This window comes from Mustela lutreola, chromosome 1 (assembly GCF_030435805.1).
Source record: "Mustela lutreola isolate mMusLut2 chromosome 1, mMusLut2.pri, whole genome shotgun sequence".
NCBI classification, from domain to species: Eukaryota; Metazoa; Chordata; class Mammalia; order Carnivora; family Mustelidae; genus Mustela; species Mustela lutreola.
This window is the reverse complement of record NC_081290.1, coordinates 288,012,618-288,027,558: the sequence shown is the minus strand read 5'-3', so window position 1 is coordinate 288,027,558 and position 14,941 is coordinate 288,012,618. Positions and strand designations below refer to the sequence as shown.

The following is a 14,941-nucleotide window of genomic DNA, read 5'->3' as shown; positions in this document are numbered from 1 at the left end:
GGCGGCGACGGGGCCCTGTGGTGGGTGGGCAGGAAGCTAAGGCCCAGAGAGGCCAAACTGCCAGCCCAGGGTCCCCCAGCTCCAGCGACCCAGCCCCAGGGCCGAGGGGGCCCTTGTGTGTGCCCTGGGCCGGACAGCCCCATTGCTCATTGCTCAGCAGCAGTGACCTCCTCAGGTCCCTGAGAGGCCCCATGCAGCATCACTGTCGCCGGTGGCACTGGGCGCACAGGGCGTAGCACAGGGCACGGGACAGAGGTTGACAGTCTTTGTGGCCTACAGCAAGCCCGGAAACCCTATGATGTGCGGGACGTCATTGAGCAGTACTCCCAGGGCCACCTCAACCTCATGGTGCGCATCAAAGAGCTGCAGAGAAGGTGGGCACGGGGGTGGGGCGGGGGTGTGCATGGACGGGGGCGGGGAGGGGCAGGGCGGGGCAGGGGTGTGCATGAACGGGGGCGGGACAGGGGTAGGGGGTGGCATGACGGATGCGAGCGCGGGTGGGGGAGATGAACGGGGTGGGGGCGTGATGGACGTGGCATGGGCACGGGGAGGGGCAGGGGTGGCTGGGCTGGGGGCTCCCCAGCCAGCCTGCTGCCCCCACAGAGCCACGGATACCCTCCAGCTACCCCTATACCAACCACACCACCTGGGAGCCAGGAGGGCCAGGCCTGCCCAGGACACACCCAGTGCCCAGCATAGAGTCCTGCCCCCTGGGCTGCACCCCTGAGGCCTCCCCATCCTGGGCCTGGAATCAGGAACACTAACTAGTGGGAGTCGCCAGCTTCCGGCATCCAGCCGGAAGAGCTTGTCCCCATGGAAACACCACGGTCCCCAGGGCCTGTGCAGGCTCAGACTGGCTGTACCTCTCCAGTGGACTAGCCTGGGAACCTACACCCCATGTCCTAGGGTATGGCTGGGACACTGTGTCCATCCTGACCTCAGCCGGAGGCTCAGGCTGCCCCCGACCACGGCGAACCCGCTGGAGGGATGTGCAGCCGGCCTAGCTCGGCAATGGGGCCTCACCCTGCAAGGGCCCGCTCCCCGCCGATCTCTCTGAGCGCGGCTGAGGTGCCTGGCCTGCGCTTCTTACAAGGGAATGACAGGACCCGGGGCACTTGCCCCAGGAGGAAGCTGAGGGACTCTGCCACTGCCCCTCGCCTCTGAGCACCCCCCGGAAGTAGTACGGGCCTCTGGGCCCAGGAGGACCATGGCGGGCTCAGGGCAGTGGTGGGTGTCCCCAGAACGGGTGAGTTGTTCGTCGCCCTGTTGGGCACCTCACCTGTCCACTCTGGGTGGGCTGGGTGGGTGTGTGTGGAGCCCGGGCCAAGCACAAGCCGGTCTCCATCCGTCTCCCTCTGTCCCTCCCAGGCTGGACCAGTCCATCGGGAAGCCCTCCCTCTTCATCTCTGTCTCAGGTGAGTTTCCTCATCCAGACACGCTGCCCGCACCAGACCCTCGGCCTCCCCTCCACCCAGGCCCGCCTCTCCCCATCAGAACGGGCCAGCAGGGCCTGGGAAGTGCAGGACAGGCCCACATGCCGGTGGACACCCACCCCCCACACCCCTGCCCAGCCAAGGGCCTAGACATGTGCTTTTTAAAGGAATCTTTGGTTTGTACAGGATCTCTTTAAACAGGGGGCCTTTCTAGGCCCTCAGAGATCTGAGTGTGATCTTCAGGACCCCATGCAGGGCCAGGAGCCAGCCCAGAGGGACCCGAGGGGCCGGCAGCAGCAGCAGCAGCAGCTGGCGGGAGCCATTCTCCAGCCCTGACCCCTCGTGTTCCCCGGACCCCTCACATCCCCTGGACCGGAGCTACAGCTCCCTCCAGGGAGGACAAGGCCAGGCCGGTCCTGTGGGTCGCCCAGCCCAAGTCCGGTGGGAGCCATGACTTAGCGGGGGCTGGATGGCAGTGCGGCTGGAGAGGCCAGCAGGACACAGGGGGCCGGGGCGGGGGGCGCAGAACGTGGGCACATCCCAGGCCTCTGCATCACGGAGAAACAGGTCTAAGCGGTTCCAGGGCCTCCCAGCGCAGACAGAAGCCAGGGTTAGGCCATGGCGCGGTCCACTGCATGCAGCAGCTCCGAGTCTGGCCAAAGCAAGGAGCAGACCTCACCCCGCGGGACCCTGTTGCTAATAAGCACGGACCGTCCCCGTGTCAGCGGGGCCGGATGACGCGTCCCCACGACGAAGGCTAACGAAAGCCCTTGAGCCCTGGCGCAAGTTACCGGAGTGGGACACGGAGGCGGGAAGGGAGCACACGCTACTGTGGCAACGGCGCCCACAGGCTCGCCCACCACGGGCTCGCCACGACTTCCCCCTCCCACAGCTCGTGGCCTCCGCATGGCCCAGTCCCGTGGGTGCGCCTGCCCGCCGCCCGCAGCCCCCACGGGGACAGCCCCGTCCTCCAGGGCCGGGTTTCGGAGGCCTCGCAGGAGCCCCCGCCCAGCCCACTGCTGCGCCTCCCGGGTTCCCAATGTGGAGGTGCTCACATGCGGGCCCCTGACCCTAGGCGGCCCCTCCCCCGCCAGCACTGTGTCCCTGACTCGGGCGCTCTACCCCGCAGAGAAGACCAAGGACCGCGGCAGCAACACCGTCGGGGCCCGCCTGAACCGGGTGGAAGACAAGGTAGGCACCAGAGCCCCGCGTCGCACGGGCTCTGGTCACGGTCACGGTCCTCGGGCCGCGCGGGCTCTGGGGACGGCCGCGCGGGCTCTGGGGACGGTCACGGTCCTGGGGGAGGTGCCCGCAGCCGCCGCCGATCCCCCCAGCAGCGTCGCAAGCTGTGTGCGGGCCGCCCCGCACCCCGGCCTGGGCTCAGGGCCTCCCTACCCTGGGGCTCACGTCCACTCCCCCACTCGAAGCAGATGTCGGTCCCCAGGACCCTGGTTTGTAGGACTCTGGCACGTGGTGTCTTTACTGATGCGTGGCACCTGGTGCCCCGAGGCCCCTCTTGGGAGCAGCTGAGGCTGCCCAGGGCACGGGGGACAGGGCTCGTCTGTGCCGCCACCGTGTGCACTCGGGGAATTCAGAGGTGCCGAGAGCGGCACAGGGGTGCGTCGCGGGGAGCTGGGGCTGTGGGCTCGAGGACCCTCCATGTGGGGTGCAGACCATGCTCGGGGAGTGCCGGGCCGACCAAGGCCCCACTGCATTCCAGGTGGGACGTGGGCCTGTGGGTCCTTGGCATAAGCACGGGCCCTCGGCCACCGGGACGCCCCCGCCGCCGGCAGGCCTGCGGGCCTCTCAGTACAGGATCCTCTGCCCGGGGTGTCCTGGGGAGCCGAGGGGGTCTTTCTCGGGCTGGGGCCCGCCCTGTGAAGTCTCTGGGGTTCAGAGGGGGCCATTATCGTGCACGACAGCTCGTCCATCTACACGGGCTTTATCTGAAAGTAGCCAGGAGACTAAAAATAGCGGGTTTCGCTGGGCAGGACCTGTGTGTGCCGTTCGGTTTCCCGGGCAACGCCGGGCTCTGGCCAGCTTCCATCCCCGCTGACGCTGGGCAGGCGGGGCAGGGGTGCGGCTCCCTGGGCCCCGCGGCCCGCAGCATCACACCCTCTCCATGGGCACCGTCCGCCTTGGCCTGGGCTGGCCACGGGGCCTGACACGGCACGGGACCAGGATGGGAGAGGGAGGGCCGCTGTCCAGGTGCCCACGGGGGTCCTCACTTTCAGCCTGGCCAGCTGACTATGCAACCCCAACATCCGGCCTGCTGGAGGGTCTGGCCCCCGGGCGGTGCAGGCCCCAGCCAGGCTGGTACCTGGCCTGCTCTCGGGCAGATGGCCTGGTGGCAGATGACCTTGTCTGGCAGGAAGAGAGCAAGAGAGGTCACGTCCCCAGGCGGCAGATATCAGAGGCCCGGGGACCCTCCATGGAGCCAGGGTATCCTTGGCTTTTCCAGTGCTGGGGACCAGGGGCTCAGGGCTGGCATAATCCTCCAGAGCGGCTGGTGGCCACCCCCGGTGTGGCAGGCCAGGCACCCCGGGGGGAGCTTCTAGACAGCAGAGGAAGCAGAGGTAGGCCCAGGAGATAGAGCCGGGCCCCTTTCTCCAACCTTCTCGTCCAGCCCTGGCACCCTGGCCAAGCAGGCTTTTGCTGACCAACCTCCACTGCTGATGGGAATCACGGTGGTCCCTGGGAACACAGGCCTCCCTGCCCTAGGGCACCCGGGCAGTGGCCCCTGTTGCACTAGCTTCCAGATGCGCTCCCCTCTCCCTGCCCTGGTGTTCGAGTTTTCCTATGGTTCTGCCCTCTGCTTCTCAGGCCAGGCCACCCCTTAAAGCTCGGACTAGAACCTGGTGTCCTCGGGATGACAGTGGGTTGGGGACAGGGTCTCTTGGAGTAGCGCCCCTGCCCAGGCGGGAGAAGCAGACATCCAGCCACCTGTGCCGGTCTGACAACCAGGATGGCCCGGCTGGCCACGGGCAGCACGGCGGGCTGCGGTGGGGCCCCACTTGCCTCCACAATACAGAAGTACGGACGCACCCTCATTTGTCTAAACAACAAAGCAAAGTGTCTTCCAGAGTCCCTGACCCCTGGGAACAAGGCTTGGTCAAAAAGGAGAGGGGAGACCACTGCACCGTGAGGGGTGACCGGGCAGACAGGGCCTGTGCTGTCTCCGTCCCCTTCTGCTGGGAGGGAGCTGTTCGGTCTGAGCCAAACCCAGCTTCTCGCAGTCTCCCAGGTAGCGCGCAAGCCGGTGCTCCGGGCCGTGTCACAGACCGGGCAGTCCCTTGAGACTCTGGCCTGCGCCCCCTCAGCCACAGACCCTGGGAAAGGGCCTCGCCGGGTCCAGAGGGCACGGTGGCCCGTCCTAGGCCCCACATTATCGCAGTCATCACTGGGGCCGTTGGGACCATAAACAACCCCAGAGCCGTCCTGCTGACTGCGGGAAGCTAGAGGCAGGAAGTCCAGCAGCCACCGGCCCTCAGGGGCCCAGGAGGCCTGGACAGTGCCAGCCGGCCAGAGGCCCTGGGCCTTCTCCGACCCAACTGGGCTGGCCGAGGGCAGGGAAGGAGTCTGACCCTCCTGTGGGATGCACGGCTCTGGCCGCAGCTAGGATGGCGCTCCTGTCCCAGGCGCACGCGCTCAGCTGCAGGACCCGGGCTTGGAGAGGACGGGAGGACCGGAGGGTATTTGGGGAGTGCCGCTGCTCGCCCCCGTTCTCAGGAACAGAGCAGTTCTGAGGAGCAGGGGCCTGGAGTGTCCACGTGCAGGGAGCTGCCAGGGAAAGCCAGCTCGGCTTGTCCAGCGGTGCCTCGGTTTCCCTGCAAGGAACCCCTCCCTTTATGTGCAGGCCCGGCCCTGAAGGGGAGAAGGGTCCCAGGCACTTGCCGCTCCCCAGAGCCCTTGTCAAAGCTCCTGTGTGCCAGAGGGCCTCCCCCACCTCAGAGGGCCCCCCCCCCGCCTGTTCCTGGAGCACCTAGCACCCCTGTCTAGGCCTGGCCTGGCTGTGAGGGCCCACCTTGCTCCAGGGCTGTGATGAGCCAAACTGGCATTGCCAGCCAACAGCCTGCGTCCCCCTGGCCGCCCTTTAACAGTGAAAGGAAAAGACCCTCCCCGCACGCTTCTGGTAAAAGTGCCCTGAGCGGCCACGCTCCCTCCCGCTGTCCTGGGAAGGAAGGACCTTCGTTCGCACCAATAAATGTTGCCTTGCATGTGGGGAAACTGAGCCCAGAGAGGTTGGGCAGTGTCCCAAGGTCACACAGCGGGTCAGGCGAAGAGCTGGTCCCCGTAGGGGCCGCGGGCAGGTGAGGAGCCGCGGTGGAGAGCTGGAGGCGAGCGCAAAGTGCTTCATGTTCACGAAACCTCAGAGTCATTTCGAAAAGAGGCCACGTAGCAGCAGGGTGGGCCACGCTGGGGACCGGGAGGGTCGGGACAGGCCGGAAAACCCATGGGCTGCACCAGCCAGAGCAGCGGCACAGACTAGGCCAGAGGGGCCTGACCAGGACCTGGAACGGGAGCCCCGAGAACACGGGCCCCTGCTCAACCTCCGACCCTGCGAGGGCTGCTCGGGCGGCAGGCGTCCCCTTGGCTCTCTGGGGAGCCGTGAAGACGGCTCCAGCCCCCGCCCCCATGCATGTTCTTAGCTCAGCCCCCAGGACAGGCTGCAGGGTGGATGCTGAGCCCTGTGTGTTTTGCAAACTCAGCTCGTCTTGCTTTTGCTGATATGAGGGGCACAGTGGGCTGGGAGGATTTCTTTCTTCTCTGTTTTTGCCAGAAATATTCACGGCTTAGAGCTGGACACAGGCAAGGCCTGGGCTTGCAGGCCCCAGTTCAGAGGGCGTGAGTGGGACGGGGCCCTCACCCCCACCATAGACACTCCTTCCACAGTCTCTTGTCCTCAAACCCTGGCCAGGCACGCCTCTCTCCTGGACACGAATGCCCCCAGCCCGGGAGATCACCCCCAACACACACACAGCACACTGGCCCTGGACCCCCCTGCTGAGCACACGTTTGCCCCTCACTGGTACCAGATAAGCCCAGTTACCCAGGACCTGGGGTCTGCCCCAGACACGGCTCCTCCTGCTCTGTCCTCAGCCCAGAGGGACTCCTCCATCCCCCCAGCTGCCAACTGGCCTGAGACCTGGTCATCCAACAGCCCCATCCCTGCTCACCCCCAAGAGCTACCTAGATGCCACTCACCCATCTCTCCGGCCCCATGCCCTCCCTGCTGGGTCTAGGCGTTGGTCATCTCCCTCTGTGACCACTGTCCACCTAACCATGTGGACTCCAGTCCCACCAGCCCTTCAAAGTCTGTGTTATTTCTTAGACGCAGCTGAAACTCACCTGCTCATGTTTTCTTCAGAATGTTTGCACTGACATTTCTGTGTGCGATACACACACAACCTCATTTTCCTTTTTCACACCGTCTTCATCAGGATGTGGGGTCAAATTTGCATGAACCTCCCTGAATGAGTGCAGAAGTGTTCTGTCCTTTTCTACTTTCTAGAATATTTCATATCGGATTTGGAATTCTTCCCCTCCTGAACGTTAGGTGACATTAAAGGTAAAGCCATCCAAGCCTGGCGCTTTCTTTGTGGGAAGACTTCACAGTCCGAGTCAAGGACATGGCAGCTATAGGACAGTGGGCTTTCTATCTCTTCTCGTGTCAGTTTTGTTCAGTTGTATATTCTAGAAATCTGTGTTTCCTCTCCGTTTTCCAGTTTACTGGCATTATCATTTTAATGTCTGTATTATCTGTAGCTAAGTGCCAGTTGCTAATTTTTAGACTTTCTAGATTTCTAAAGTGTGACCTTAAGGTTCTCCATTTTCATCTAATGACCACTTAAAGTGCATCGCCCAGTTTTGATACGTAGCATTTCATTCCAACGTCTCCTCGCTTACACACCTTTCTCATCTCTGTGATGACCTCTTGTTTATCCCAGCAGCTCTTTCCAGCATGATTTTTGTCATTGTTAGAATTCTAAGAGTTTTCTAATTGCTCACTTGTCAGTGAAATTGGTTGTGTGGCATCAGTCCTTTGAAATACTATGAAGCCTTTTTTTTTTTTAAAGATTTTATTTATTTGACAGACACAGATCACAAGTAGGCAGAGAGGCAGGCAGAGAGAGAAAGGGGGAAGCAGGCTCACTGCTGAGCAGAGAGCCCGATGAAGGGCTTGATCCCAGGACCCTGAGATCATGACCTGAGCCGAAGGCAGAGGCCTTAACCGACTGAGCCACCCAGGCGCCCTTTTACTTTTTATTTTTTTTATTTTTTGCTTATCGATATCCAATGGCCTCGGCACCATTTGTTGAGAACGCTGTTTTCCACATTGATTTATCGCAGAAATTGATTTATGCAGAAATTGATTTTTCCACATTGATTTATGCCAGAAATCAATTGAGCCTACCTATATGGGTTTGTTTCTGGATTCTCAAGTCTGTTATGTCTGTCTGCCCATCCTCAAATCTGTGTTACGCCATCTTGATTATTGTAGCTTTATAGCATGTTTTGAAATCAGGTAGTATGAGTCTTCTAAGGTTTTTTTCTTTCTTAAATTGTTTTGCTCATTCTAAGTCCTATGAATTTCTCTACGAATTGTAGAATCATCTTGTCAGTTTCAACCGAAAGGAAGAAAGAGAGAGAGAGCGGGAGAGAGGGAGGGAAGAAGAAAGCTGGGATTTTGATAAGGATTGTGTTGAACCTATGGATCTATTTGGGAGAATCTGACGTCTTAACCACAGAGTCTCCTAACCCATGCGTACAGCTCGTGCACGCCGTTTACTTGGTCTGCTCCAGTTTCTTCCAGTGATGTCATCTTTGGCGTACAGTTCTCACACAGCTTTTGTTAAATTTGCTCCTAAACTTTTTATGACTTTGGTTCTATTGTTAAGGGAACTGTTTCCTTCATTTCATTTTTTCATTGTTTACTACCATTGTCTGAAAGTACTATTAATATTTTATGTCAGACTTGGAAGGTGTGACTTTGCTGCTATTAACTTCAGTAAGTTTTGTTGTTATTGTTGTTGATTCCTTAGGATTTTCAACATGCAGAATCGCGACAGGTGTGAAGAAGGGCACGCCTGCCTTCCCATCTTTCTTCCCGTCTAGGTGCCTTTAATTTCTCTTCTTGCCCATTTATGCTGCCTTGAACACCCAGGGAAATGTTGACTAGAAGTAGCCAGGCACTGACGAATTGAGAAATCACTCAGTCACTCCCTGTCCAGTGTGCTGTTAGCTGCTGGTTTCCCATGCGTGCTCTTTATTAGGCTGAGGATTTTTCCTTCCACTTTTGGCATTTTCAGAGTTCTTATCATGAATGGATATTGGATTTTCTCAAATGCCCGTTCTGCATCTTTTGAGATGGTCAAACGAATTTTATCCCTTATGCTACTAATGTGGTGTAATAACCGGTTTGGGGGAGTTAAACGAACTTTGCATTTCCCACTTGGGCAGGGTTGATCGTCTCTTGTCCACATTGCCATGTTCAGTTTGCTAACATTTTATTAAGAATATATCCATATTCATAAAGGATATTGATCTGTAGTTTTCTTGTGATTTTTTTTTCTGATTTTGGTGTCTGGTTTTAAAATTCTTTTATTTTCAATCCTTTATACACATTTTGGATATCTTTTACAAACACTTAATGGCTGAGAGGTTTTTTTTTTAATCATTTAACACATTTATACTTAAAGTAATTTCTAATCTGTTTGGATTGACTTCTAGCAATGTATATTGTGTTTTCCTTTCGTACTAAAATTTTTAATGTTTATTTTGCTCCGTGTGTTGGGTTGAGTACCATTTCTCAGTCTGCTTTTTTTCCTACTGGTTTTGAAGTTATATATTCTATTGTCATTCTTGTAGATGTCAACCCAGAACGTTTTAAATGGATGTATAACAGTTAATTGCTACTTTACCCACATCTGTAATAAAAGCACATTAGAAAACTTTAGACTCAGTCACTCCCCCGCTGACTTACAGTCTTTGTTGTTGTATATTTTAGCTCACTCATGTTTATTTTTTTAGCTGAATGATTCATGAATAATAATGCTTCAGACAATCAATATGTGTTTAAATGTACTCGCCTATGTTACCTCTTTCGTCACTCATCATTTATTTTTCATCTCAGATCTTACATCTGGAATCACTTTTTTCCTAGCTGATGTATTTATTAAAGTTTCTGTCTCAAAAATCAGAATCTCTCCAATTTTATTTTTTTTTTAATGACTTCTTTTGTCGTCATTCTTAAAAAATATTTCCACTGGGAATACAGTTCCAGGCCCTAGGTTACCAAAATGGTTTTCTCTCCTCACATTGGAAATATTATCCAACTGTTCTTTGGCATATCTGGCTCATCCTGAGAGCAAAGGTGAAGCCGAGTGCTTCCTCCTCAGAAGGCAGCACATGTCTTCTCTCTGGACGCTTCGTAGATCGCTCCTATGGTTCTGGTCTTCTGCATTTTCACTGCAGGGTCTGCATGGAGTTTCTCTTGTTGGTTCTCTTTGGAATTGGTGAGTTCCCTTCATCTGTGGTTTGGCGTCCAACGTGAGTTCAGAATTACTCTCTGTCGTTAGCTCTTTGGATCTTACTGGACGCTGAAAGATAATGAGCTCCTGGTCTCCTTCTGGAATTTTCATGAGGCCTGTGGCAGACCCTCTCCCTCCCCACCACATTCCTTAACCTCTTGTACTAAAATCAGATTGTCTCTGTATACTGTCTTCTAGATGACGTCTTCTGGTCTACCTTCCAATTCACTAATTATTTCTTCAGCTGTATCTAATCTGTTGTGAAACCCATCCAGGGAATTTTTAATATCAATTATTTTTCTATTTATGAAACTTCTATTTGGCTCTTATTCATACCTGATTGGTCATTTTTAATAGGCTTTCTCTTCACCTGTGTATTTAAACTTTGAAAAATCTTGAAATGCATTGAATGGGGCTTTTTTACATTTTGTTTCTATTAACTTTCCTATCTCTTTGTGAGTCTGCTTCTCTGGTCTTTGTTTTTTCCTGACTGGTTTTCATTCATGGTGTTTCATTGCCTTTCAGGGTTTTGTTTCTTTAAAATCAGAAGTGTATATGTCCTAAAATTTATCTGTGGGTATTCCTGAGGCCTAGCGGAATTGAGGGTCTCAGGGGGATCTGTGGCTCCCCCTTCCTTTGATATACATGTGGGGGGTACTACCATGCTGGACTTAAAATTCTAAGCTCAAAGTTTTCCAGAAACACACCCAGGAAGGGTGTGTTTGGGCTTCCAAGCTGAGCATGGATGCAATATCTTGGAGCGAACATTGTTCCACTGCCCTTAGCTGCAGATGGTTCTCTTTACAGCCTTTTCTGGAAGTGGGTTATTTCTCACTAACCCTCACACCGAAAGGAGACCTTTGAAGGTCCCAGCTTCATGTAGGGCTGCACAGCGAGACTCCCCACCTTGGGCAGGCCTGGCCTTGGATGCCATCCGTCACCTGTGAGAGTCATGTTTGCTCAGCTCGTCAGGTGTCTTATGTCTGTGGCTTCCACTCTCACTGTACTTCCAGCCTCTGACCTACCATACCTCCCACGGAGCTCATCCATGCCAGTGAGTGTCTCGCCAGCACACGGTCAGACAAGCGCTCATCCTCGCACTGTGGGCAGAATCAGGATTTTGAAGACGGGATTTTTCTGGGAAGCCTGTGTCTCTTGGCTGTAGCGTCCCAGCTCCGCATGCTGGTCCCCAACTCTGCTGCCTTCTGTTCCCCCATAACTCTGGGAGTGACTGGGTGGTAGTGACAGGTCTGGTTTTTCCTGGTCCCTGGGGTCTCAGTCGTAAATGGATCTTGTGCTGGAGCTCCAGGGGGTCTGGGTGGGGCTGCCAGTCCTCAGCAGGCTGGACTGAGAAAGAACTGCTTCTACAGCCTCCCACCCCTCAGAAAGGGGGGAATCCCCCCACTAACTTGTACTGAGGCCCACTGGCCTAGTTCAGCCAAGGCACTCTAGACTAGGGACCCGCAAACTGGGGCCTTAGGGCCAAATCTCGGGCCGGACCTGTTTTCACATTAAAAAACAAGAATAAATAAATAAGTAAATAAATAAGTAAATTCTGAAACAGAACTCAGAACTTGAACAGCCTCCACATCTATGATATTTGCAGTCTGGCCCCTTATGGAAAAGTTTGCTGACCCCCAGTTTAGGCTGGGGGGTTTGTCTGGGAGAAATCTAGTGGGAACCACAGATACAACCTAAAATTTCCTAATAGTCGAAAAGATACAAAGAAATCGATCAGATTCACTCTAACCATATATCTTATTGAACCCGGGAGAGTGAAAATATTATCACTTCTGTATATAGTAAATATGAAAAGAATCGTTGGAACGATCGACATTGTTTGCTCAAATGCCGGGCGTGTCTCACACTCACCATGCGTCTCAGTTTGGATGCCGTTTCCTAAGAGCTACTCGGTCCGCGTTTAGATACAAAACGTGCAGTTAAAAAAGGAGGGTCTCTTACCTAAGTCACTCCAAACATCCTTCAAGTTTTCCCATCCCTGAATTGGGGGTCTATATTTAAATTTAAATTTGAATTTGCTTAACTTAAATCCAATTAAAATTCACTTCCTTGGTTTCACAAGCCGCACATCAGCTGCTCCGGGACCCCGTGGGGCTGCTGAGCGGTGATCGCACAAGGCCGCTCTCGTGTGGCACCCCGGCACCCAACCCACAGGGGGAACGCCTGCTGAGTGGTGCCCGACACAGGCAGATGAAGGCCACCTCGTAAGCCCCGACATCCCCAGCACGGGCAAGCCCTTGCGGGTCCCTCAGCTCCCACAGGACGTTCCCTGGATTCCCTCGCTCGAGCCCCCAGAGTCCGTGACCCACGCCTCCGTGTCCACTGCCTGCCTGGGACGCTAGTCCTCCCTCCACCTCTGTCCCCCAGCGACCAGGCCTCCCCTGACTCCCGCTCCCAGGAGGCCGTCAGGGGCCGTGTCTGGGCCGGAGGCCACGTCTGCAGGCTGCTCGGGAGGCACCAGGCTACCCTGGGCTCCATCATGCCCCTCACCGCCAGCTCCGGCTGGTTGCACCAGAAGTCGGGCGTGGGGGGCCTCCCCGGACAGCCCTGCCCCCCCCGCCCCGTTCCGAGCCCCCCCACTTTCCTCCGCCCCCCCCCCGCCCCCACTCCCCGCGCTGGTGACTGGCTCTTGAGTGACAAGGCCGTAAATAGGCGGAGGCGTGGGCTCTGGCTGATCAAAGGGCCCCCTTCAGAAGCCTTCATTAGCTGCTATTCTGGGAACTGGTTATTTTAAGGTTAGTGTATTTTTTCTTTCCTGAGGAGCCGTCTTAGTGGACGGCGAGGGCCTGAGGTGCGAGCTCTTCAGTCAAACCACACAAGCCGTGTTTTGTCTAGGGTTTCAAAGATAAACCTGTAAGGAAAGCGCCGGTTGACGCTGAGCGCCACTAACCCCCTTCCCGGGCCGGGGCGGGCGGGCCGGCTGGGGGGTCCCGCACCCCGCGAGCCGCGTGGAGGAGACCTGGCGGGGCCGGGGCGGCCGCGCTCCTCAGAGGGGCCTGAGGTCAGAGTCCTCGGGGCCCCTGGACCCTCGTGCCAGGCCTTCTCGTATCCAGACCCGGGGGGCTTCTTCGGCCCACGGTCTCCCAAGGGAGGCTGTCCACCCTCCACTGTCAGGGTGGGCAGGGTGGCGGGGGGCCACGCCGACGCCACTGTTTAGGAAGGCTGCACTGCCCTGGGCCTCGCCGGAGGGGAACGGTTCACGGCGCCACGGAGCTCTGGAAAGGAGTCTTGCGCCATGTGCTCCCGCCAGAGAATCCTGTGCCCTCACGGCTCCTGTGCCCATTCCCGGGATGGCGGAGCACCGGGGCCTGGGGGTCTCACGGGACACACTTGGCACAGCCCGGTTTGCAGGAGCGGGACGGGCGGGGGGATTGACCAAACAGAGGCCCCCCAGCGGCAAGAGGGACCCTCACGAGCTGCCGAGGAAGATGATTAGGGCGGGGATAATGAAGGCGCGTGGCCCCGACGGAGGTGGGGAGGGTGGCACTGCAGGGCGGGGGACTGGGGCACCCATGCGCGCCCCTGAGATGCTCCGTCCTTCCTTGGCCAAGGTCGAGATGCCCCTTCCAGGCCGTGTGCGCCTTCCCAGGTGCAGCCTCCCACTCTGGGGCTCTGCCCTTTTTCCGCGGGGGCTGCTCGCTCACCGGGACCCGGGGCTCCAACCCTCCACTCCCTTCTGCCGGCCTCCAAGTTCCCTCTAGGGCTTGGAAGTGGGTCTAGACCTTCCCCTCAGTCCACAGGGGCCCGGCCCCCTGCAGGCCTGAAGGCCAGCCCAGAAGGGACACACTCCTGGCCTCCGCTCCACCCCGTGGGGGAGAACGAGTCACTGGCCCTTCCCAGAGGAGTTTGGGGAACGGAGTCCCAGCAGGGCAGCCCTTTTCCAGCCACATGATGGTAGGAGCAGGAGCCTTTGGAGCCGTCTGTGAGTCAGGACATCTGTCTGACCATCCATGGGCTTCCAGGGGCGGCAGACTCGCCCATGCCTCAGGCCTGCCCACCTGAGTGCTGGCCTCCACGGCCACCTGCCTAACCCATGCACAGCTCATTGCAGCAGCCCCTCTGCCCCTGGCAGGGGCCTAGGACAGCCCAGCCCCCAAGGGCCCTCATGCTAGGCTTGGTTCTGTAGCTCAAGTTCCCAGCAGGGTTAGAAAACACCCCGGAGACAGGCCGTGTGGCCCTCCAGCAGGGACTGGCACCCCGCAGGCAGCAGCAGGCACACTTGCACAAAACAGATAAGAGGGCGTGATGGGAGGGGGCCGTGGTCAGCTGTGGGATCCGTCGTGTCGTCTGAGCAACTCCTCGCCTCACGCTCAACCCCGTGGTCCAGGCGATGGGGCCAGCACAGGAGGCCGACACTGAAGGGAGCCCCTTCATGGAGGTCAGAGGAGCAGGTGAGGCCTCGAGACCAGGGGTATCAGGGTGACCCAGTGGCAGACAGGCCCAGTCACCCCCGTGGGGCTGAGTTGCTCTCACTGAAATGAAAGCCCTGGTCAGGGCGGCCCCTGAGGGAGCTGCAGGTGTTCTCGGCCTTTCCCCCGATCAGGGGTGAGACCAGAGCCCCCGGCAGGATCTAAGGGGTTTTGCCACCAAGGGGCCATGGTTGTGGGACGGAGGTCAGAGCTGGCCTGGACCTGGACCCTGGAGCGCACGTCAGGGCTGATGCCCAGGGCAGCATGTTGGCCAGAATGAGCCCTGGGCCTCGTCTGACGTGAAGGCAAGAGGCAGGAAGGCTGACCTCACGGTCAGTCCATGACTGACCCCAGTCCCCTCCCTCCTGGCCATCAGGAGCAGATGCCCCTTGGCTGCCCAGTAGGAACTGTGAGTGCTGGCTTTTGAAGTCTGCTTCTGGCCTTGAAAGGCCCACAGGGGCCAAAGAGTCTCACCTGTGCGGGGACAGAAAGGTCTAGAACACCTGCAGTCCCTCAGCAGCCATACTCGGGTACAGGCCCTGGGGCT

At 57.5% G+C, this 14,941-nt stretch overlaps 1 protein-coding gene across 8 annotated transcripts in view; it reads left to right on the top strand.

Annotated features, from left to right (window-relative positions):
• KCNQ1 (potassium voltage-gated channel subfamily Q member 1) overlaps positions 1–14,941 on the top strand; it is a 308,703-nt gene that overhangs the window by 238,760 nt on the left and 55,002 nt on the right. For 4 of the 8 annotated variants that reach the window (XM_059150971.1, XM_059150927.1, XM_059150945.1 and 1 more), the window contains exons 13-15: positions 280–374; positions 1,369–1,415; positions 2,509–2,624. In XM_059150971.1, the coding sequence (XP_059006954.1) occupies positions 280–374; positions 1,369–1,415; positions 2,509–2,624 (258 nt within the window). Of the gene's footprint in view, positions 1–279; positions 375–1,368; positions 1,416–2,508; positions 2,625–8,476; positions 9,075–14,941 lie in introns of those variants that run through there. The other 4 variants (XM_059150937.1, XM_059150953.1, XM_059150963.1 and 1 more) reach the window with 3 other exon arrangements.